The sequence below is a fragment of the Manacus vitellinus genome, unplaced genomic scaffold (assembly GCF_001715985.3).
Source record: "Manacus vitellinus isolate BGI_N305 unplaced genomic scaffold, ASM171598v3 scaffold_48_pilon, whole genome shotgun sequence".
Lineage (NCBI taxonomy): Eukaryota > Metazoa > Chordata > Aves > Passeriformes > Pipridae > Manacus > Manacus vitellinus.
Window position 1 is genome coordinate 333,164 of NW_021940593.1, and position 23,736 is coordinate 356,899.

At 42.1% G+C, this 23,736-nt stretch overlaps 1 protein-coding gene across 7 annotated transcripts in view; it reads right to left on the bottom strand.

Annotated features, from left to right (window-relative positions):
• The window catches only part of JMJD1C (jumonji domain containing 1C), a 163,711-nt gene that overhangs the window by 36,331 nt on the left and 103,644 nt on the right, over positions 1 to 23,736 (bottom strand). For 2 of the 7 annotated variants that reach the window (XM_018079920.1, XM_018079919.2), the window contains exons 2-4: positions 19,444 to 19,557; positions 5,026 to 5,223; positions 2,030 to 2,135 (exon numbers count right to left, since the gene is read on the bottom strand). In XM_018079920.1, the coding sequence (XP_017935409.1) occupies positions 2,030 to 2,036 (7 nt within the window). In that variant the 5' untranslated portion in view covers positions 2,037 to 2,135; positions 5,026 to 5,223; positions 19,444 to 19,557. Of the gene's footprint in view, positions 1 to 2,029; positions 2,136 to 5,025; positions 5,224 to 19,443; positions 19,558 to 22,956; positions 23,041 to 23,557; positions 23,667 to 23,736 lie in introns of those variants that run through there. The other 5 variants (XM_029962634.1, XM_018079924.1, XM_018079922.1 and 2 more) reach the window with 4 other exon arrangements.

A 23,736-nucleotide genomic window follows, 5' to 3' on the forward strand; every position in this document is an offset into this window, starting at 1 on the left:
TAACTGTGAGAGTCAACATAGAAAATACTAGGTTATGACATAAAGGTTTCAAGCATGACAGACAACAAGGAAAAGGTTGGATCCTAAAGATGTCGCAGAGGATGAAGTAAGAGAATATGGTGATAACCTTAACAGATATGTCTAGACAAGGTAGAACTGAAAACGTTGCTTAAATTGCAGGGAACAAGAAAATCGTAATAATGGAGAAGGTGAAGCAAACCACAGAAGAGAAGGAAGGAGAAAAGGAGGATAACACGACTAGATCACAGTAGCTGGCACTGCCAGAGGGCTGTCTGTAAGCCACTGCAAGGGCTGTGCCAAATGCAAAGTCTCCGTGACCAGGAGCAGATTATGCCCTGGGAGAATGTGACAGCAGTCCCCGCTGCCTGACCGCCATCCCCCGGGGCGGAGGTGGTGGCACTGCCAAGGGCCTCGTGGTTGGCACGTCACTGCCCCAGGGAGCTCACTGCCCCAGGGAGCTCATGTCTCCTCGTGTCTCACATATCACACCAGGGCTGCAAGGGCATTTGAACTGCAGCTTCTCCTGAGATGCGGAAAACTGTTCTGAAGGGACATTTGGATTAGATTCATCTCACCATCCAAGACACTCTGCATTTGTGCACTTCTAAGCACAGAAACATCTATTTGAGAAATTATATGTATAAAGACAAAAATACAGTTCCTGCAATGATGGGAAGTAAATAAGTTGTGTGGATGGCGGGCTTGCAGTCTCATTTAGATGATAATTTCAATATTGCTGGGGCTTTGCTCAAGTATTGATTCTGTACCAGTGTAACAGAGACTTTTACAATTGCCTTATTACTGTTACTCTAATAAAATACAGTAAACAAGCTCAATTTTAGTTTCCATTTCATACAGCCCTAATTCGATTTTGCATCACCTCTCAATCCGGTTTTGGCTGCAAATTTCATCAAAAGACTATTAACTTGTGTTGCATCTGAGGATATTAAAGTAAAATCTAAAATGACACCAACATACCGACTCACTATCTACATAATTCCACAAGTTGCTTTTTCAGCATCCTTTTTCTGTTGCCCATAAGAATAATCACACCTAGTCAAATTAGAAACTCCGCAGAAGGAAAGGCATAGGTTTTTTACTGTAACTTCAATATTAAACTTACCATATTCCTTTGGTCTTCTGATCTTAGCTTTATCAAAGAAACCAGACAGCAAGAAAACCTCAGAACCATCCTCAAATTATCTGATTATTTACTGCTTCCCTCACAATCTTCATTTATAAAATGACTGCTTAAGCATTTTTGTTCTGAAACTGCTTTACTGTTTGCATGGGGATTTTAGTCCAGACTGCAGAGGTTAGTGCTTGCCTCCCATCCTAGGAATGCCTCTGAAGAGCTGCCTGCATGTCAATGAATATATTGCCAATGCAACAGTATTTTTATTATCAGCAAGGAACCAAAATAATTTCTTCTAATTCATACTTGTTTTCTTGTAACTTGAATCTACAGTGTCAATATTCTTGTATACAGCATTTGCTGCAACCTTCCAGCATTAGACTCGAGTTACAAAATTGTGATCTGAAAGGCACTTTTCAGCCAGGGGGTGAGGGTGTGGGGTGGGGATCTGAAAGTATTCTTCATCTGTGACAGAACTGTGAAGAACTACAAGCACAGACAGGTATCTGAGAAGTTATCACACGTAACAGTAACACTACAGAGCACAGAACAGTTTTAAACATGCCAAAATGTGTGTGGTTGCCATTCATACACACTTAGTTTCACAACAAACTTCATAAAATATCTATGATATTCAGCTTTTGCTGTAAACACTAAAACATCAAACAAGTTAAGAACAGTCTGAAGCAGCCACCAACAAGCTTCTTACATAGTCTTGTTTTCTTGTATTAACAAATACTTCCAAAAAATAACTTCCAAGTTAGAAATATATTCTCCATTATATCACAAATGCTATGGGATGAGTCCCACACAAGTAATGGCCTTTAACTAGCTAACACAGAATATAAACAACACAATTTCTCACATAATTACCTTGCATAAAAATCTCCTGAACCTTTTGTTCCTTTACCCAGGCTTTTACCTCCTCATGTAACTGCGGGTTATCCCTGAGAACTGGGTTTAGACTGTCTACGTCGTCCTAAAGTAGAGATTAAAAAAAGAACCATATGTTATGTTTACTTGTAACATTTTTGTTTATTTTCCTACATGTATTTTTAAAGTACAATATTAAATAGTTAGACACTAATTTTACTGATTGCCTACAAATCCCTGAGTTATTTTTAGAAAAAACTTAAAAGCATAACATAGTGCTAAAAGTTATTTCATGGGAACATGGTATGTCAGATCCCACATGTGGCCAGACTTGTAAGCTATTAATAGGATCACACTTTCATAAATACTGTCTTACTACAAGCTAAAAATGCCCTCTAAAGACTTCAGTGTTTACAGGTATGCACAAAGAATTGTTTAAATAATGATTAAATTATTTTTTAAAAAAACCTGTTTTTCATATCTGTAAAATTTAACATGGACATATTGAGCATAAGCACAGATACAAACCCCACAAATATAATGCATAATGCATAAGCTGTATTTTAAGAGAAACAAGCATTCTGAGAGAAACACCATTGCTGATTTTCAAATATGTTGGTCTTTGTTAATTAGGTCAGTTCAAATAAGACACACTTTAATTTCTATTATATTCAGTTTCTGGAAAAGATTCTTTTTCACTATTTGGTAGGACATCATCTGGGAAATTAAGACATATTCAGTGGCACTGTCCTCCTAAAAAGAAAAAATTAGGCACAGAATCTGGTTCATATCCTTGCAAGCATGGCTTAAATCACCATCCATCTTTTGACTCCCAGAACACCTATTTCTCTGCTTCAGAACAAACTTGCTATTTCTGTCTTAGAGGCTGTGGCAGAGAAAAAAAGCTGCACCACAGCCTGGAGACTCCTCATGCAGAAGATGGCCTTGGAAATCCGTGAGCGGCAGGAACATTCACTTGTACCAAGAGAACTTCAGACAGCTAAAATAATGAGAGCAATTCTCCACATACAAAATGTAAAATGTTTTATCAGTACTGCAGCTGAGATCAAGCAATTTCTTTCCTTGATCTCCAACAAGTTCCTTAATGTTTCACAATTTATTATGAAGAGCTCCAGCCACAGAATACAGAGATACAAGCAACACCCAGTGAATCGTGCATTGCTGCCAGGCCGCTCCAGTGACACGAAGCAATTTCTCTCTATTCATCTGGATGAGATTATTCTTGCTAACCCACTGATCACAGGATATCTATTTCAAATTTAAAATTCGCTTCCTGACACTTGGGGATTTGCTGTGCTCCATTATGGAGAATGCATCGATGCTTTGGTTGTTAGAGAAAATTACTCTCTCTCCTTATGCTTTTGCAAAGGATATGGCCTTGGATCCAGAAGAAATGGTCAAGATGACCATTTTAATACATGTAAATTGGAACAAAGTGAAGGGAAGATCAGCAGGAGCTCTACCCCAACCAGGTTAAGTATGTTGCTGGCATTACCAGAGGCACACAAGGGTCACAACCAAAATTTATTCAAGGATGACCTCTCCTGAGGCAATCTAAAAGGAGTATTAGCTATTCTGCCTACTTGTGCAAATCCATTTTTGTACTGATCCTACCTACAGAAGCAACCCCACCACTGGAAAGAGGGGATGATTTGCCAGGGGAACACAATAGACCCTGAGACTGGAGCAGCGGGATGACCATTCATCTGTCCTCCTTCCTGTGAACTCTTTTTTTCACAGCAGCTGCAAGAGATTCCTGCAATAAAAATCTTCCCTCTCAGATCCACAAGCATTGGACCAAGTGACAGACCAAGGCACTGCAATACTAAAAACCTGGCTGATTTACAAGTGCAGTTAATATGCAGATCTTGTACACTTTGAATTATTCCTTCAGTCCCATCTAAGAAAATTTGTATCTTCATTTTGAGACTTACACAATTAGGCACCATGAAGTCAAATCTGTTACTCTTAACATTATACTACTTTTGGGAGTTCTTTACGTGAAGTTTTTGAGTCTCTATGTCATCTTAAGCTAATTTTGATTTGTTTCCTGAAGGCAACAGACACTGTTGCTTTTCTTTTTTTAGATTTCACATCCTTCCTAAGCATCTTGGCCTTTTTTGAACTTGACAAAGAAGATACTGGCCCATCCTACGTATAGTACATTTGAACCTTTTTTGCTCTATCTCTGAATTCAAATGCATGACATCAGTACCTTGGCTGAGACTGCTCCATGTGAACACTTAAAAAAGGAGACTGCAAAGTCCATTTTGTACTTATTTCCTCACTCTTGGTGAAAGATGAGTTCATCTCAAAGATGAGCTACAAAAGGCACAAGTGAGGTCAAAGACCCATTACACAAACTGCATGCAGGTATGACTGGGATTATCAAAGAGAACCCAGAGATTCTAAATGCACACACAATACACATTTAACATCTTAATCATGGGGGGGGAAGATACTAATAGAATAAGTTCCTGAAATCTTAAAAATTCTGTTCTTTTCTGCACATATATCTAAGAAAAAAAGCGTGTGCGTGTGTCATGATTTACCTTTTCCATCTTTAATCTTAAATCTGAAAACCAAAACTCAGGAAATTAATTGCATAATGTATTAAATTGCAGGACAGTGGCCTTAAGCACACGATTTCAGCACACACCACAAACTGGCAAAAGCAGGTAGACGCAAGCAAGGCTGATGACTTGCCATCTCTTCTGTGGTTTAGCACTGAAGACAAGCAGATAACTCTGCAGTGCCCAGTCCTTTTCCTTTCCCTGTGTTTATATTGCTCAAGGAACAATTACTGTCTAGAGTTTTGAACCTTGGCAATTGTGACCTTCAATTTTCCTCTCCTCCTTGGTTGAAGCAGCATGATTGACAGACTAACCCACAGAAGATGTAAATGCCCTGCAGGATTTTCCTCCAGACTTTTCCTCATCTGAAAATAGTTTTACAAACAGAAGTAAGTACGGTACCCTCTCCTAGACTAGTTTTTCCACAAGCCCTGGAACACCTCCTCCAGAAGGATGTTAATGCTGGTTTGAAATCCTTATGCAAATCAGGATGCAAATCAAAGAAATGGGACTGCTATATTCTTCTTCAAATCTGCAGTAGGAAGCTCTTTATGTACTTCATGGGGCAATGTCCCCTGCTCCACAAATGACTCCATACAACTGTGGGAAGAAGACAAAGGGCGTATCGGCTACAAAGATATGGTTGAGATAATCCCTCCTGCCCCTCTGAAAGACAGTCACATGAAGCAATGTGACTATCAGAAGCTTGCCAATCTATGACAAGTTTTTACATCTTTGCTGCTATTCTTCCTTCTTTCTATATCAAAAGAGGAATTCACTTCTGGCGGACTGGACTTAACGCTTAATTATCCAAAGAACTGGGTCAGCTGCATGTCTCTCTAGGTGATCATTCTCACATGCTGGGGACATGCTTGACTCCAAGGAAGTCCCAAGAAGGAGAGAGAATGAAATTTTCCCAAGTAACAAAGTGATCCTGTATTTTTCTAAATGTATCTCTTCTTTCCTCCAGTGCGAAAGGATACAAAGCAGGTTGAAACTACAGATGAAACCACCACAGGTTAAGATACCACACTGCTCTAACCAGAAAGTGGAAATTTTTGTTCAGAGAAGTATTTTCAGAGAGCTTATTCGGACAAAAATAATTTAGCATTCAGAGTCACAGATGAACAAGTGCACATCACTTATAATGCTTCAAAATTCCTTTAAGATCAAACAGGAATTTCAAATACAGTACCCACAGAAAAACAAGACAAAATCCAAATGCATAGAGAATTCTCCCACTCAAGCCCCATCCACAAAAAAATATTGCCCAAGACGCTGAGAGGTATCCCTGGATGAGCTGAACCTGCACATTGCCCAAAGACCATACAAAGTGCCTCTGAAAGGCTCAAACCACCACAAGCTCCTTTTCCATTTTGGGCAGCCAGGCATGACTGTGGTGGGAACGCCTACACATTTCCACAGCTCTCCACCTTCCCCACAAGACTTGAACTACTGAAGCAAGATGTTTTCCTCAGCATTTTAAAATACTTCTCCAAGTCATTCTTCACAAACTTGAGGGGCAGAAATGAGTTCATGGAGAGATGAAACCCTGGAGCAAAGAACAACAACTGGATTGTTTGATTCCAGTAGCTGCTCCCACCTCCAAACACAGCCTGCATGCTGCTTATAGGAGGGTACAGAAACTCTGGTCAGCTGTCAACTCTCCATTTTCAGTGAAGGAGAGGAGGAGAACTGACAGTATGCATTCCAGGTAAACCACTCCAAGAAAAACAGTGGCTTTTGGCAGTAAAAAGGCTTAAATCAGAGCCCTGAAGACTAAGTCTTGACACCTGTCACACACCAGGAACCCGCAAACATTTATTTGGGAAAGCTTCTTCCTTGGAGCTTTCCATGGTGTCTCTGCATTTGGCTTCACGCATCAAGGACATCTTTTTAATATCAGTAGGAACTCATTTCAGCTACTGTTTTACAGAGAAAGACTAAGTAGATTTTGCAGTCCTCACAAAGGTCAACACCACATTAGTCCTCACCATCTGTGGCTTAATTAACTATAGCTTCCTCTGGCTGCTTAGAGGTTTTCTGATAATTTAGGACACGAATTAGATGAAAACTAGTACATAACCAACTTGTCAGTCCTGTTTACAATGTTTACACAGTATGCAAATGGAAATGAGCATTTTGTTAGTACTTTAATGGTAGAGGGACCACATTTAAATTCAAACTGTGCAAATGAAAATCTCAAGAGATCAAAGTGTCAGAAGCCTGAACCTTCAGTGCTGTTGTTTCGTAACTGAGTATTGGTTTCTATAAAATGAGCCCCCCAATCCTTTTTTTCCTTTTTGCACCAAATCATTTGTACAACTTCATGGAGCTTCAGAAATTAAATTTCAAAACTGCAGTGTGAAAAACAAGGTACAAGATAAGTCGACACCTCCCTACCGACTGTCACAACAGTCTTCAGAGAGCAGTGGCAGCAAAAAGCACTTTTTAAAACCTACACTGCTGAGAATTCATACTAGTCCTCTAATGGCATTTTTAGAAGATGATTTTCTCCCATAAAAAAGATTAAATGTCATACCCGTACCCAGCCTCAAATACATCCATACCAATTTTTACCCCTCATTTGAAAGAAGGTCGGTACAATTCTTTCCTTCTTTTCAGTTCTTCATAAGCAGCAAAATTCCTTTATTTTTCTTCCTATCTCTCACTGATTGTGTCACCTGACATATGTGATTATATTACTGATCTGTAATCTCTTTTACTGATTATAATTTTTAACAAACCTTCCATCTTAATATTGTTCTGCTTGACATCAGAGTGAGCAGGGAAAAAACCCAGGCAAACCAGAAGTGACACAAAATGCAGACAGGCAGAACACCAAAGATATTAACAAGAACATCACCTATGAATTGGCAGCATTCCTCTGCCACGCTACCAGGCTTTTTTTCCAGTGGAAGAAGATGAAAATCTAACTAAAACACAGAAAAACTGGCAGCAACTGTCACCCCTGAGGGTATCACCAGGCAGGCACTGCTGCTGCCACACAGACCACACCAAAACTTACAGCGAAATAATCGAATTTAGATGAGTCTAAACACAGATCTTCTGTTGCTTGCCCCATTTCTAGACACATAAGCACGCACAACCCCCTGGTAAACAGTATATTCCTTATTCCCTTCTGACAAGTGAAAGGCTACCCCAGCTGCCACGCTGCTGCATCTGGTGGGCAGGAGGTCAGAGAGGCCCCGGAGGCTGCAGGGCCGTGCTGTGCCGCACAGTCACACCAGGAATGTCTTTCCAGAGGGAACAGCTCCGGGGACACATCGATCCTCTGCGTGGCCCTGCAACCAGGGTTGCCTCCCTCCCACTCCAGGCTCCTCACCGAGGGCAACGCCAGCCACCAACACTGAGGCCAGAAAGCCAGAAAGGCTAGAAAGTTTTTTGGGGAGATCGTAACTTCCCAGTTTACCTTAAACGGCTTTGTCTGAGCTGAGAGAAGAGGCTTAGGCTTACCAGGAGACGCCAGCGCTTTCTATGTAAACCCAACCCACACTTGACCTATTTTCTGCTGTTCTGAGCGCACAGTCACAATTTACCTCATTCAAACCCGGCAGCTGCTGGGCTACATCTGAACTAGTTAAGTCAAGCTTGAAGGCACAGCCCTGACCCCTAAACCAGCAGCAAAGTCGAGGCGAGGTCAGCGCTGCTCACACGTGCGCGCGGGCACGGCTGGGCAGTGACGCTCACCCTGGGTGCGGGGCCAGGCCACGGAACCCAGGGAGCTAATCCGCAACCCCCACCCAACCAGGGGCTCCGAAGCCACTGCTCCAAGGACAAGTGTTTACAGATACTTCGCACCACGAACGGTCAAGATTCAGGCTTATTTTCAGTGTGTGATGGCAACAACTATGTTTCTGTAAGAAGTTAAAACCACGAGGGAAAAAAGATGAGGACTACAAATTTAGTAATTTTCCAACTGTCAGTAAACTTAATATCTCTCAGGAAAAGATATCAACAATTTTTCTGCTGCTCCCCAGTCTTCCCTATGCCTAATACTTCTCCCCACACACTCCTACCCCCTTCCTCATTTCACCTGGTCAACAATTAAAGAGTTGACACTGATTTTAAAATTTTAATTATCGGGTCTGAGAATTATGGGATCAGGATCTGCATACATTTCTCCAAGTCATGATTTCAGGCTTGAAGATGCCTCTGCACCAATTAGTTCAGTTCTGGAAGAGTAACTCCCACCTCAAGAATACCAGAAAATTTCTATTAAAAATACAGAAGATTATCCTATGGAAAGATATGCCGAAGTTAGAACATAAACATACAGGAAAAAATCTGACTCTTAGTCTAATATTCTCCCTGATTTTAACTCGCAAACTCAAAAAACAACATAGATATTTGCCCTCCTATGAAACTATCAGTGTCTCAGGTGAAATGGGCATGCTGTAAAACTTGCATTTAACAAGTTAGTTATTCTTGTGTCTGTAGATGAGAATCTGGTATGGGAAGGCAGTGGGGAAATCAGAGCAGCACACAGGATGAACACGCAGCAGGGAAGCAAGCAACAAGCAATGGATAAACAAAACCAAACCTGGGCTGGGCAGGCATTGTCACAAAACAGCCTAGAAACTGCTCTCGTGACATCTACAATAATTTTGCACTTGAAAATAGAGATTAAAAAAAACAGATGACCCTTATGCTCATGGGTTATGTTACTCTCTCTGTAAGCAGCTGGGACAACCTGGGTCAGAAAAGCAAAATCTCCCCCAGTGCCAGATACCTTTTAGCATCTCACCTAAAGACTTCCCCAAACAAGTGGCTCCCATCCACAAAGCTGGTGGGGCTGTCAGCCTCCACCCAGAGCACTGTGCTGACTGACTGCACTACTCACCAGATAACGAATAAAGGTCAAGTCAACAGCACTACCCCATGTCCACCTTCTCTCTCATTTTGATGACACAGCCATGCATTTGCTCTTTCATTTTCCACTGAATCACATTTCCTTCCTCTTTCTCACTGCAGGCTCCTCACATCTATCACCACCATCTCAGCAATGTGCAACTTTGATCTAATTTTGCGTTTTATCTACTTCTGAAAGAAAACAGGGAGGGAGTACTGGTCCTATCCCACTCAACCAGTAACTCCCAAGTCATGTGGTGATAATGGAACAAGCCTTTGAGTCACTAAGCAACTCACTGCCACTATGGGAAAAGAAACCTCAAAGTGCAGACACTTCCCTGAAGCAAGCAATTAGCAGAGCGAAGTGGATGCTAACAAGGAGAGCTGCTAAGTGAGTAAATCAGAGGAATCTCTTTTGTACATTGATATTAAAATTTAAACCGAGAACCCGACACCCTGTGAATTCTGAACAGCTTTCAGAAGGTATCCAACAAGACCCGGATCACATGAGCTGAGGGACAAGCTGTATGGATGGAGGCGTCTTTAAGCAAAAAAGAAAGCACATTCTGTTGATCACCAGTAGCCTGGACTAGGGGAAATGAAGTCTAATACACCCAGATCAAGCCAAGATATCAGTCATGCTCAGAGACTGACTTTACAGAAGACACATCCTATGTGCATCAGGGACAGCAGAGGTTACCTGCTGGAACCGGCAGAGTTGGAAAGCTGTGTCCCACCACCACAGAAAACAACAGACTGGACAGTTCTTCTCCTACCACAGTAGTTATCTTCATCACAGGTGGCATTACTCAGCAGCACAACAGTCCTGGATGAGACTACTGATAACTAAGAGCGTAGTTACTGATAACTACTGATAACTAAGAGTTCTGTTGAAGGGCAAAGGTCTCTCAGAATTGTAAAACACTGTCCAACGTGTGGCAGTCTGATGGCAGCTCCTAGAACCAACACCAGCTCCTAGAAACATCCATCAGAGTGTATCACTCCTGTGAATGACTCCCTGCTCTGTAATTTGGATTACCACCAGTCACAGAGCTATCTAGTCTCTTCTGCAGATATCCTCAATCCTTTTTTACTAGATAAGAACTCTAGGAACATACAACTTTCCAGCTCCTTTCCCCCATAACTCATGAGGATTATGGACATAATACAAATCTTTACAAACAATAAAAATATTTAAACAATTTTTTTTGTCAAGAGGAAAGAATACATCAGATACCATCAAAATGTTCTTGAACCCACTGTCAGTGGAGTTTAGTCTACCAAATTACTACTGCATTAATGTTTTATTTTCAAGTGGTTTTCAGGACTTTGTTTGAGAATGTGTTTCTTAGAATAGTAATACAACATGAAAGTAGTTCAGAATAAAACTCATTTTTCTCACATTTTAAAAGAGTACCACTGTATTTCCACAGAACTTTTCAAAGTTAATCTCTAAGAAGATTTAAGGCAGCACTGCACAGAAGTTGGAAAAACAATTAGCACATTTTCTTGCAGAATTTCATTCAGAAGAACAAACTTCTCTGGCTCCAAGAATACAGCACAGAGACTCTCTAACCTTGGTCTGGCTGGGCATACAACAGCAAGTCCATCACTGTACAAGTGTGGAAATGCTGCCTCTGCTCCAAGACAGTACCAGAAGCAATGCAACCATCCTCATGCGCTTTCTTTTCCAGCAGAGAGCTCCGTTCTGACCTGCTGGAGCCATTTTAGGAATTTTCCCTATAAATAACAGAGGTCTGACCAGCTGGGATGTATATCATACTTGGATTAACACTACAGCTCTCTGCAACTCTGGAGAAAGCAGTGGCTGTGCCTTTTATAGAATTGATGAATAATGGTCTTGTACAGAGGAAAGACTGAATTGCTAATCAGAAAACGGGGATGTTTCAGTTGTTGCTGCAATAAGTTCCTTGGGGTAAACTTAGGAAAGTCATTCAGTGTTTAAATTTGATACAATGTTCATCTATTTCACAATATTTTTCCATAGATAAATCTCACAGCACACAGAATCAAAAAAATTCCTAGTAAAGACATAATTCAAGATGAAACTACATCACTTGGGGAGGAAAAAAAACAGGAAGAAAAAAGCACTATACTCCAGCCACAAAGTCTTATGCACCCTGAAACCTGCTTTAACCTCATTTCACTGTCAGTCATGCTGACAGATACACTCAAGAAGAGGGGGATACAGGGGAAAAACAGGAAGTTAAATTTTAATTCCATTCAAAAGACAGGAAATGTTTTCTAGATTGAAGAGGGGGAGGTGTCAGTATTTACAAACAACGGTAGCCAAAAACACTTTACAGCTACATTTAGTTATCTAGTATACTGTTAAAAATAAATGCAGTCTGATCAGGAAATACACTGTACATCAAGTCCTCTACAAGCCCTTAATAAAATTATTCCAGTGTCTAAGAAAACAGTAATGTTCATACTCGGTTTTAATTTTAAAAATTCAAGTTGGTATAAAATTACTTGAGTTTCTCCCCACATGTCTGTCCCGGAAAAAGAATTAGGTGCACACACCTGGAACTGCTATAGCTCTCAATCTCTAGTAACTGTAGTTTGCTGAAGGCTGTGGAGCAGTTCCCATGAAGCTCTAATCCCAGACTACGAATTATTACTTCTATTAGTTGTAATTTCAAAAATACATTTTGTAAGAAAAAGAGAGAAAGTGGCAGCCCTGAACAAAGGAACATTGTATCTGAGGGAGGAGTGAATGCAAACAAACCCATGAGCACTTCACCCAAAGAACTACTGTGTTTATCAGTCAAGATAAGGCTTAATTTGGTAAGAACACATTTCAATGAAACTCGGTTTCCCCCTACTTGAAATGCAGGAATGCCTACTCTCTTCTGGCTCTGGGGACAGACTCCCATGACTGCAGGAGTTTACCCTCATTCAGGGTTCTGAGTTCCCCAAAGCACTGAGGATTCCCAATCTCAACACACCACAACTACTTAGGAAAGCAAGGACACACCGGCAAAGCAGCACCTGGTTATAATGCGAGACAGACTTCTCCAGGAGCTAACTTTGTGTCTGGATTATGGAAAAGTATTGGTCAAGAACACCACGTAAGAAAAATACTTTAAACTTTCCTTTTTTTAATAAATTGAATGGAAATGTTAAGGACACAGAACCAAATATAAGGTTCCCTTCTCTTACTACTGAGTGGTATTTTTCGTGGACTTTTACTGCTGAAAAGAAGTAATCACTTATGATCCAACACAGAAAATTCCTTACCCAGAAACACTGGATGGATTTGTAAATTCAGTAATCCCAGTACTGGCTTTTGAGCAGTACCAAAATACTTCAGTGAAAGGATTTGATCCTTGCCTTCAAAGAAGCAGCAAGTTGTGTTCCATCTCTTCTGTTGTGTGAAATCCAAACTTGTAAATTATTTCAGTGCTAGCTCCTGGAGTAGGATTAATGACGTCAAAACACTGAATTGACTGTGATTTTTCAGAAATTGTAAGAAGAATAAGTTTCTCTACGACAGTGGAAGAGAAACTGTTTTTCTACGGATTTGAGAGCCATCTCCATTGTAGCAGCCTCGGCTTATCCCAGAAACCTCACAACTCTTTCTCCTTCCTCCTTGTGTATCTTCCCACAACCTTCAGCAGTTCCCCCTGAACTTCCTCCCCCTTGGAGGAGCCACAGTCCTGTGGCAGCTCTGTCACCGCCCTGCTGACTGATGGCCTCCCTCCATGCTGCTCATCTTCCTAAGGCTTGTCAGATCTGCAAGAACTCCGCTCCTGCGTCAAACCTTGCTGAGAGAGACAAAAGGAGTGACTAAGGCCCTCACTTCTTAACAGACCACGGTAGAACAGAAAGGTCTGATTTTATTCCACCTCTTTTGAGAATGAAGACAGAGAAAGTTCTCAAGAAAGAAGCTCTTTTTCAAGGGGAGACACAAATACAGGCTTAGGATGTATATGTGTATCTCGATGATGTATATCTCCCTCTGAATCTACAAATGGAGGGTGCCAATCCCTCCTCCCTCTCCCTTTGAGATGAAACCCTTCTGTCCCACACATGTTCCTGGGAGTGAGGCCTGGGATGAGTCATCTGACCCACTTCTAGCTGGACACAGCCCTTTGCTCCCCCTCACGCTGGGACCGCGCACTTAAACACGGACGTGTGGGTAACAAGCTGTTTAGACCATTGCTCCTCACAGCACTGCCAGGGGAGGCAGCTGGACTCCTTATGGGTGGTCCAGACACCAGAGACATGGGAAAGAGCAGAGACAGTTCTCCAGCACGATGCTGAGAAGAGTTAAGGATGCAGAAAGTTGTGTGTGCCTGGGCTGCCCATGGAGGAACCGAAAGCAGGAGGGGAGCACATGATTGTCCACGGCCAGCAGCTGGCCTGCACCAGGAGTTCCTGGGCTGCTCCTGCCAACCTCAAAGGGTGGGACCAACCCAAAAGCTCCTGCCTGCCTGCCAGTGGAGCTGCAAGTTTATGGGAAAAGCAATTTTCAGCTGCAGCAGCTATTTTTAAGCCTGAAGTTTAAAAGTAAGAGAAGTTTGAAAGATGAGTGCACGTATGATTATGGGGTGCTTAAAATACAGACAGAAAAATATTATTTTATCTCTGTTTCAAGATGCTTAAAGAATTTTTTTTATGTGCACGCCATTACTACGCAAGTCCTGCTCGCCTGCTCTTACAGGCAAACAGGTCACAGAACCAAAAGCATCCAGGCCCAAAATATCCAATGCCTGCCTTTAACAAACAGAAAAGCAGAGCACCAGAGTTGCCCAATGCCCTTTGCTCAAGTCTTACTTAATGGCATACACAATTTCTAATAGATCAAGATTAGTGTATATTCGGGGTCCTGTACCTGACATACCTACTTTGTGATTAGTGAGAAAGTTTATTAGTAATACTGTTTCAACAATCTTTAAGGTGTGTTAGACATTTGACCTGTCAGCTCTCAGACGTGCCACGCACATTTAGAAGAAGAGCAAAGTACAGGTGCCTATCACTGTGCGTGTAACACCTCCCACAGGGATTTCTCATCGCCCTATCTTTACATCTGCAACCTTCAGCACAGAGGGAGACAGGCAGACTGTACCATTTTTAAACACTAAAGCAACCAGGTTTGTCTTCCAAAAAAAAAAAAATCTGAAGGAGAATGTAAGGCCTGAAGAGAGATTTCACCATAAAGAGGAACTGAAGTGTGTTCTTGATTCATTCTTAACAATTTATTTTTTTTTAAACCAAATATGTGAGAGAATCCTTTGAAGACTCTGCTCACCCTCCCACTTTCTTCCTTGAGTGGTAAAATGCCCTTTGTAAGAAGTCTAATTATTGTGAAGGAAATTCATTCGAATTCTTTATCCTGCCTCAGCTGTGCACATTTGCTCCAGTGATGTGTGCTCAGAAATGCTTTGGAAATGCATTATCACACACATTATGTACATATTTGGAAATATATAATCTGTCGTGTACCCTGCTCTGTCCTACCCAGACACACAGCTGAAATGCACTGACTGCCTGGGCAAAGGAGAGTCTTTCCAGATCTTTCCACAAGTGTATTTTATTATGGAAAAACATGATATAAACCACTTTTGTTATTCTTTATTTGCTTGTCCCAAGTATAATGCAGTTGACTCCAGCTGCTTTGGCCAGCAACAGCAGAATCACACACTCAGCCCAACAGTGCCCGTGACGGGTACTGCCAAACACCACCCAGACAAAAACACCACTCTGATGAGGTCACACACACCATATGCTGAGCCTTAGTGCTTCACATCCCCATCTATAGTCCTTCAAGTAAACTGCAATGCTTAAACAAATTAAGGCATGATTAGCTTTGCTGCTGTTTAACTCGTGTATCACAACAGACACACACATAGATGTCACAGTACAAATAACTTATTATTACAGAAAACCATTTTGGTTCCAAGTATTTGATTGAGGTCACGCTTGTATGTGTAGACCTACTGTAGTTTAGCTTAAAATATTTTAATAACAAGCATATTTGAAAACATCTTAAGTTTCAGTTTATACCAAGAGCCACCATAAAACCCACTACACTTGTGAAGTTTTACTTAAACACAAAACACACACGATATATCATGAGTGCAAAGTGGAATTCCTATTAAGGACCTAACTTACACATCCTATTTCAAGACTACACTTCCTACAGATACTAGTCTGACACAGAAAATGCATGTTGCAAATTTTATGTTCATTGTTTCCTGCAAAGGACAGAATTTTCATTTCATTGCTAAACAAAGCACCACGGCAAACGTTCATATCTGCTTTATCCTCAAGATCCTCTTGTCACCATCATAAAGAACTACATGACTAAATGGTCTGACCATCCCAGATTAATAAATGAGTCACTCAGTCACATACAAGTTTCATGTAGAGGATAATACAGTTTACATCCTCCACAAAGCAACAGAGATAAAAGCCACCAGAAAGAAGTCGCAGGTTGGTGTTTAAGGCACCACGCATACAGAATCCAAGGAACTTTTACAGAGAACGGGTAGGATTCTGAGCAGTACAAAAATAAGGGAAAAATCACAGGCACATCTAGCAGTAAAGAACAAATTCACTGACAAGTGTAATAGTTGCTACAGAAAGCCTTGTGCATACATGGAAGGCTGGTACAATGCAGCTGCATACCCTACTGTACTAACGATATTCATCTAGCTCTTATGAAGCCTGTTCAATCTCTTAACAATTGAAACATGTTTATTTATGCAAAGAGCAGACATGGCACGGGAATGCCTGGTTCACGATTCCCCAGAGTCCTGCCAAAGTCTCTTTAATCTTGTTCTGGAAGAACCACTTCTGGTTTCTTTGCCTACTCAAACTTTGTTTTTCCTGCCAAGCCTGAAAGGATGCCAAGTGTGCTGTTTTCTTTGCTTTGAGCAGTTGTCACCTTCAAACTGGACAGCAGCGCCTTTTTCATGAAGCCCTTCGCCCCAACGGTTGTGTGATACAGCCCCATGTTTCTCGATCAGAACTGCTCTGAGCAGAATTCATACCAAATGCTTGTCTGCTGCCCATTTCTAGTATTATGAGTATACACAACGATGGGAAAAATTACTCAGTAGTTAAGAATTGTATCTGAAGTGAAATGGAGTCTTCCCACACAGATTCGGATTTCTGTTTGTTTTGGCAGAAACGTACTGGAATTTTAGGCACTAACAGCAAAATGCAATAAAAAGTGTTTAGGTCACCATGGTCTCTAAGGACTTCATATTGAAAATGTGCAGCCTTGAGAGCTTAAACCAAAAACTAAACACATTTTATAAGACTCAAATTTAACTCATCTTTGCAAAGAATGATTCCTCAGTTCTGTCTTCAGCCCAGAAGCAGGTCAATGCTATTCCAGACAAAAAAAAGGGAGCAAAAACGCCCTTTTTTGGGGAAAAACAGATTTTTCACAGGAAGTTTACCAAATATTTATCTAGGACCCATTTTTATGGCAAAGAAAAGGGAGGCCAAAGAAAAGGGAGATCTTCCAGAAAAAAAGGTACAAATATAAGCTACCTTGCATTAAGTGGCTGATGGTTAGAAATGCGATTTCCACCATGAACAAAAAAATAACAAGGAAAATTAACAGAGACAACCCTCCCACTCCAGGTATCTTTCAGCAGAAAATAAAGTCTCAGTGATCAAGCTAATATTTCTGTCTAACACACTGTTGGTATGTAATTGCTTTCATAGTTAAAAAAATTAGTTTCTGTTCTCCTAAAGACATTATCATTCAGCCAAGCTCTTACCTGTACAATTAACTTGTAAAATTTAGCAATGAGATATTGCAAGGCCTTCAGAGAGACATTGCTATGAAAGACAGTTCTCAAACTTCTTATAATCATTCAAATGAAGAAATCTTTGCACTCTCCATCAGTGAGCACAATGTTATTTTATGTTTCTACATTCAACATCCAAGCAATATCCAGTTAAAATGCTGATTCGGGATGCTTTAGTACTTCAAGGAATCTCCATCAGCAAAGTTCTTGTAATGTTAATCAGACAATTTAGGTATCTGCCACCAAACTACTTAAGATGGACTCAGATGACCAGCCTCCATCTCGGGCTTTAACAGGCAGCGATTTGCTCCATGAGAGGGGGAAACAGTCTCCTCTCTCACACAGAGCTGCTCCTCTACATGTCAAAAATGGGGGCCAAGAGTTAGGGAGGGGTCAAGCTTGTATCTGGAACTATTTTTTGCAAACTATTGCTTTGTGCCAGTTTTTGGTCAACATCTCTTCGAGAAGTGATGTTGCTAAAGCTGTTAATTTCTGTATTATCTGTCAAGACAATATGAAGCCAGTTGTTCATGTGACACATTTTCAAAAACGATACCTTCAATTTGTGTGCACCTTCCCAAATTAAGGTGTTTCTGAGTCTAATGCTCTATCAGTAAACACTCCTTGAAGGGCCTAAAATGCACAGAGCATCACTATGTTAGTGCCAGCCAGGCCTGGCAGTAGGATTGCTCAACAAAAGGCAGCCCTTCTCATATGTTCAGTTTGTTTTGCTCAGCTCAGAAATGATCCACTGCCAAAAGGAGACTGATTACTGTTACTGGAATGAGCATTATCAGAGACATGATCTTGACATATTTCAGGCAAAGGACAGGCACCAGCACCAGTATTTGCTTTGTAAAATGAATCTGGAAGATTGCAGCTGGACTCTGAGGGTGAATTTACACTTCACGGCTCAGCTGATTTAAGAGGTCGCTGCTGCCAAAGGAGGATATCCCGCTCTGTGTTGCATCATCCTGACCCCCTCTGTGGAGGAAGCCGCAGCACTGGATGCACCCTGGGCTAATCCAGCTCAGCTCTCTCACATCACAGGTTTTCCCCCGTGCCGTGTCCCCCCCTCCCGCGTTTGGAAATCAGGGTTGTGCTGGTTTAGAAGGCTGAAGGTGCTAGCACGGGGTCTGATGGTGGGAACTGTTCTTTGCAGCAGAGCCAAGCTGTTCCAGCAGCTCGAGTCATAACATGTAACCTCACCCTGACAAGAAGCGAAGCGTTTGGCTTCCCCACCACAGACACACAGAAGCACCAGCCCTTCCACCAACTGAACCTCCCTCCCCTTTCCCCAGGATTCTCTCTCAGCTGCTTCTCTTTTTCTAGCTCTATATTTGGTATTGGGAAAAAAAAAGCATTCTGGCAAAGCAGGAGGGAAGAAGGGGCGTCAGGACAAAATTACATAGCATTTATTCAGGGCCATCTGCTATTGCAAGTCTCAAAGTACTATTTCTGTATCACTGCAGTGTACCATCCAAGCCTTAAGGGAGAATTTATGGCTATTCTAATTGCAATCGGTTCAGCATGAGTTGAAATATCAAATATATTCCTATTTGTCACAGAAGAGATTTTTAGACCTTCTTCTGAAGCAAGGAGGGGATCACAGACTCTCGATCTTTAAATACACATACACTGATATATTAATGTTTCTAATTAATGGAGAAGGCATAAAAATAAAGGATACTGGAAATTTTAACAGGCTTAAAAACAACAGCAAGAGAAATTGTTTCTTTTAAAAAAAATAACATTTTCTGCTATTCATTTTCAGGAGAAAAAAAAAATCAGTAAGTGGGATATTACTGTAGTCATGCAAAGACCTAGATATGAAAGCCCAGCTTCAGAAGGAGAAATACTATCTTTTATCTGCTCTACAATTAATGGTACTGGTTAACCTTTAAAGGGGTCAGGTATTTTACTTAAGGGTGGTTCAATAATATTAATTGCATAGTACTCCTTGACAAGATCAGTTACTAGAATCAGATACAGTATCCAATACAATCTTTCATAAAATAAGCAACAATCCCTGCCAATAATAGGAAATTGTTCCTGAAACACAGAACTTGACCATAACATGCACTTAAAAATAACAAAAACATGTTTTTTAATTAAGTTAAATGAATAGTACTTATATACTAACCAAATTTCTTACCTGATAGGGCTGAAAGGCACTATCTTCAGTTATAAAATCCAGCTGTTTGTCCACAAGGAATTCTACTGCAGTTATTGAATCGTATACACTTTTTCCAACCAAGGGCTTGAATGTCTGTTGGGGGGGAAAAAAAAGAAAATTAAGAAACAAATCCCAAAGCTCAGCACACCAAGCCCCCAGAACTGTATAAACACTGAAGTAATTCTTCCATCAAAACAAGTTAAAACAGAGTAACAATTACTAATTATACAAGAAAGGAGGGTTTTGTGTTCTGTCGGTTTTTTCCTTTGTGCCGTTGGTGCAAAACCAGCTAGAAAAGGGAACTACACCTTTCATTCTTCCTTTCCCTCATTGTGCTTGAGCAAGAGTGTTTACCACAGCAGCTCAAAGTACAGCAGCCCCTGGAATGGGGGACACATAGCTCAGCCCGCAGATCCTCTCTCCGTGCCTGCAGGACCAGCCAGGGTGATTACAGAGGACGCTCAAGTGGAAGCAGACTGCAGACGAGAAATCGCTCCCCCCTCCCCTGCTCTGAAATCGTTCACCTTGCCTCAAGTCAACCATCTCATTTCCCTGCCCATCTCTGAACTGTTCTGACTGTGCTGCTGCCGCCCCCGCAGCCGCTCCTCCCTGCAGCAACCGGCTGCTCCAGTGCAACGCCTTCCGAGGACACGGCACCCGCTCCCAGGGATTCTGCAGCGGGGCCAGGAGGTTTCCTGTTTCCTCCCATCTGCTGGGAAAGCGGCGAGGGGCTGGAGACCCTCACTGCTTACCCAGCACAGGGGAGGAAGCAGCAAACCTCCCAGCTCTACTGCAAAAGCCAGGCAAAGGGGAACAGGGAGCAAGGGGCTCCTCGACGCCCCCGTACAGGCTTTTCCCAAAATACCCTGCCTGATCCAGGCGCAGCAGGATGCGGTAGGCGAGGGGGGATTCGAGGGCGTCCCCCGAGAGGGGACGAGCAGGCAGCCCCCTTCCCTGCTGGCTGCGTTTCCTGGAGCAGAAGCGCGAGGAGAGCGTGACTGAGCGGGGATGTACCGACAGGGGATGAGTCAGGTGAAAAGGAAATCCCAGCGGATGGAGGGGAGAGAAAATGCCGCTCTGAAGACAGACGGGAACAGCAAGAGGAAGACACCGGTGAACAAAAGAAATGACTGGCAGAAAGAACATGCAGGATATACAAGCGACCAAAACATGGAGGGACAGAAAAAATAGAGGAAAGTTAATCTACAGGGCAAAAATAAGCAATGAGGGAAAACAGGAAAACCTTTGAGACCCATTCTAAATTTAAAATGCAGAAGAAAAAGACAGAGAGCAGAAACAAGAGCAGGTCAAACCACCGAGGCATTGTGCAAATGCCACACCAGCCCCTGTAAAATGCTGCTATCAGTAGCTCACATGCATCACCCCGAAGCAACAGACCCCAAGTACTTACAAGGGGAGGGCATGATCACCACGACCTATTTACAGATGGGGAAACCGAGGCACAAAGCAATCCTTTAACTTGACAAAAGCCATCTAAGCAGGGCAGCAGCAGAGTCGGTGACCTGCCCTCAGCCAGTCTGCAGGCAGCTCATGAGAGAGGCACTCAAGGTTTTATCAGGCTTCATTACCTACTTTACAAAGGTGTTGCCTCGCGATTAGGCTAAATATAGCCCAAGTCTCTCCGGAGCTTCAGCTCTGGCACTTACTAAACAAATCAGAGAATACTTCACTGGAGATACATTATACTTTCTAATAAACCTATCCGACTCTACAAATGCTCAGAGTGACTGTACAGCATTCTTGTTTCCATTTTATTTAAGGTTTCTCTTCAGCTGTTACCCTTCCTCACACAAGCAAGACAAAAACCCCAAATCTCTCAGCAAGTAAGCCATCTCTACAGCAGGATAATTAGACGAAAGGGCTGGAGGAGCAAGAGCATATGATAATATGCCAACTACAGAGTCTGAATAGTAAATAATTATTTAACCTCTAATAGCCAAGAAAGGGCCTTTGCTCTTGCATCACTTTCCTATAATGGATCTTGTATTGCTAATGGTTTGAGTTAAGAGAGGGTGGAGTCCACATCATGAAATTGCAAAGCACTGAGTGTATGAACTCACGAGCAGACAGACTTTTCTTTGAAAAAGCCAATGTTGTAGCCTTTCAGTTCTTAATTTGCCCCTGTGTTTTTCCACGTCCTATTATACTTTTTCCACGCTGGCTCCTTTCTAACTTTCTGAGCTATTATTCAGGTCAAGAAAAGTGCTTCCGACTACACACAACAGGACATACCACATCATTAGCTGAAACCAAACTGTGTGGAATGTGGCGTGCAGTTATCATTCAGTATTCAGACAACACTACAGATTAAGGTACGTGTGAGCCACTGGTTTATCTTCCTGCTGGTATTAAAAGAACTAGTTCCAAATATAGATCTGTGAGTGTGATTATTCTGAGAAAAGAAACGTAATGCCTTCTCACTTGCTTTCACAGATCTATGCCTCTAGACAGGCCAACACCCCCAAAATACGGATGTGGAGGATGCAGACTATCCCACAAGCACAGAGCAAAAATATGTAAATAAATAAAGCAAAACTACGCCACGTCACACACCTCCTCCTATGTGGACGGCTGCTCAGCTGCACACAACCTGGGATTTTTCAGACACTATTACAAAATATCCCCACTATCAAAGAACAACAAACCCCCACCCTTTAATAAAAGGAAGCCTTCTTGGGAAAGCAAAGTCCAGACTCCATCAGCTTCACGAGATAGGCAGGCCACCAAGGAAATAAATATCCAAACTGGGACAGGTTAGGGATTCAAGAAATTTTAAGATGGAAGACGTGACTGAATTTCACACCACACATCATATATGCACAAAGAAAAACAGACTAAGAGCACAGCAGGCAAGAGTCAGCTACTAGAGGCAAGCATGTGAGGCATGTAACAACATGAAAATAGATGTAAGAAAGTCCAATATGCTCCTTGCGGACTTTCAGAGGAAAAGCTCCTTGCAGACACTCCCTCTTTCCGTTCCCAAAGTGGAGGACAACTCTAGGGAGTACCAGACATACTGGCTGAAACCAGGAGAAACTGAACCTCTGTAAACAAAATCTCTTTCAAACTTGCAGTTTTTAAAAGGAAGCTTTATGCATTAACCTAACTCCCAAAGACCACAATTAAGTAAAGGACTCAAGCACTCAATTTTAAGTCACATTTGACTTCAGCACTATTTTAAGTGGCTGCTTGGTGGGGGGGAACGGCCACACTTTTTTGCCCTCCCAGATTTCCCTGCTTGGCCAAAGGGAGCTCTATGAACACACACGCTGTCTGTGGTTGCTTTGCTACCAAGTTCCCTGATGCTGAATAAAGCACGTTTCTTACACTGCCCCCTCACCCTCCCCAATGATTTTACCCCAGCTCATGCAAGAAATAACCTGCCTACGGGAGGCAGCTGGCAGAGCTCTGAGTCTGAGAACTAGACTCTGGACCTTCTGGAAATCCAAACAAATTTTTAGAAAACGTTACCATCACTTCACAGCAAACAATCACAAAACTATTCAATGGCATTCACCAAAGACGAATACAGCAGATTACTCAGGGACTGCGTTCTCTAACGCCCAGTAACACAACTCATCTATTTACTTATCGTTCCAAAACCCCCATAGCAACCACAGGACCCACCTTCCCGAGGAAGCAGCAGTGAGCAGGCACATAGTGCGTTTTTACCTCTGCCTAGTGCCATTAAGCAGCTGGAGTGGTGGTACTCCTCCCCCAGCATGCGAGCAGGCAGCTCCAGGAACCGCCGCACCTCGGCTGCTGCAGCCCGGGCGCTGCCAGGCTGTGACACCCAGAAGGTTCAATGCAGCAAACGCTCGGGTTACAGCTGAGCTCGCAGCTGCTGCCCGGCTCATCCCGCACGTACCACCTCGTCTGCCTCGCTGGGGCTCACAGTCTGCTTAGCTGGGCACTCGAGCCTGCTCCCCACACCACAAAAGCACATCTTACTGTGCACATGTACAGCAATCACTCTTTTTTTTTATTTTTTAAATCTTTCTAGAGGAATTTATGCTGTAAAGCGAAAAGACTTTTAAAGAGCTAATAATACAATTAAGAAAGCTATTCTTACACCGAAACCTTTAACATTCTATAGTTCTTCCTCTTGCAAGCATAAAAATTGAAAAGATCACGTAAACTTAATCTGTAGGTGCTATTCAGTAAACTTTTCCACATATTGTTTTCCAGCCTCGCTGTTTAGTCTGCAATAGCGCAAAGACTGGCACCTTTTCACTGTGACACTTCATCATT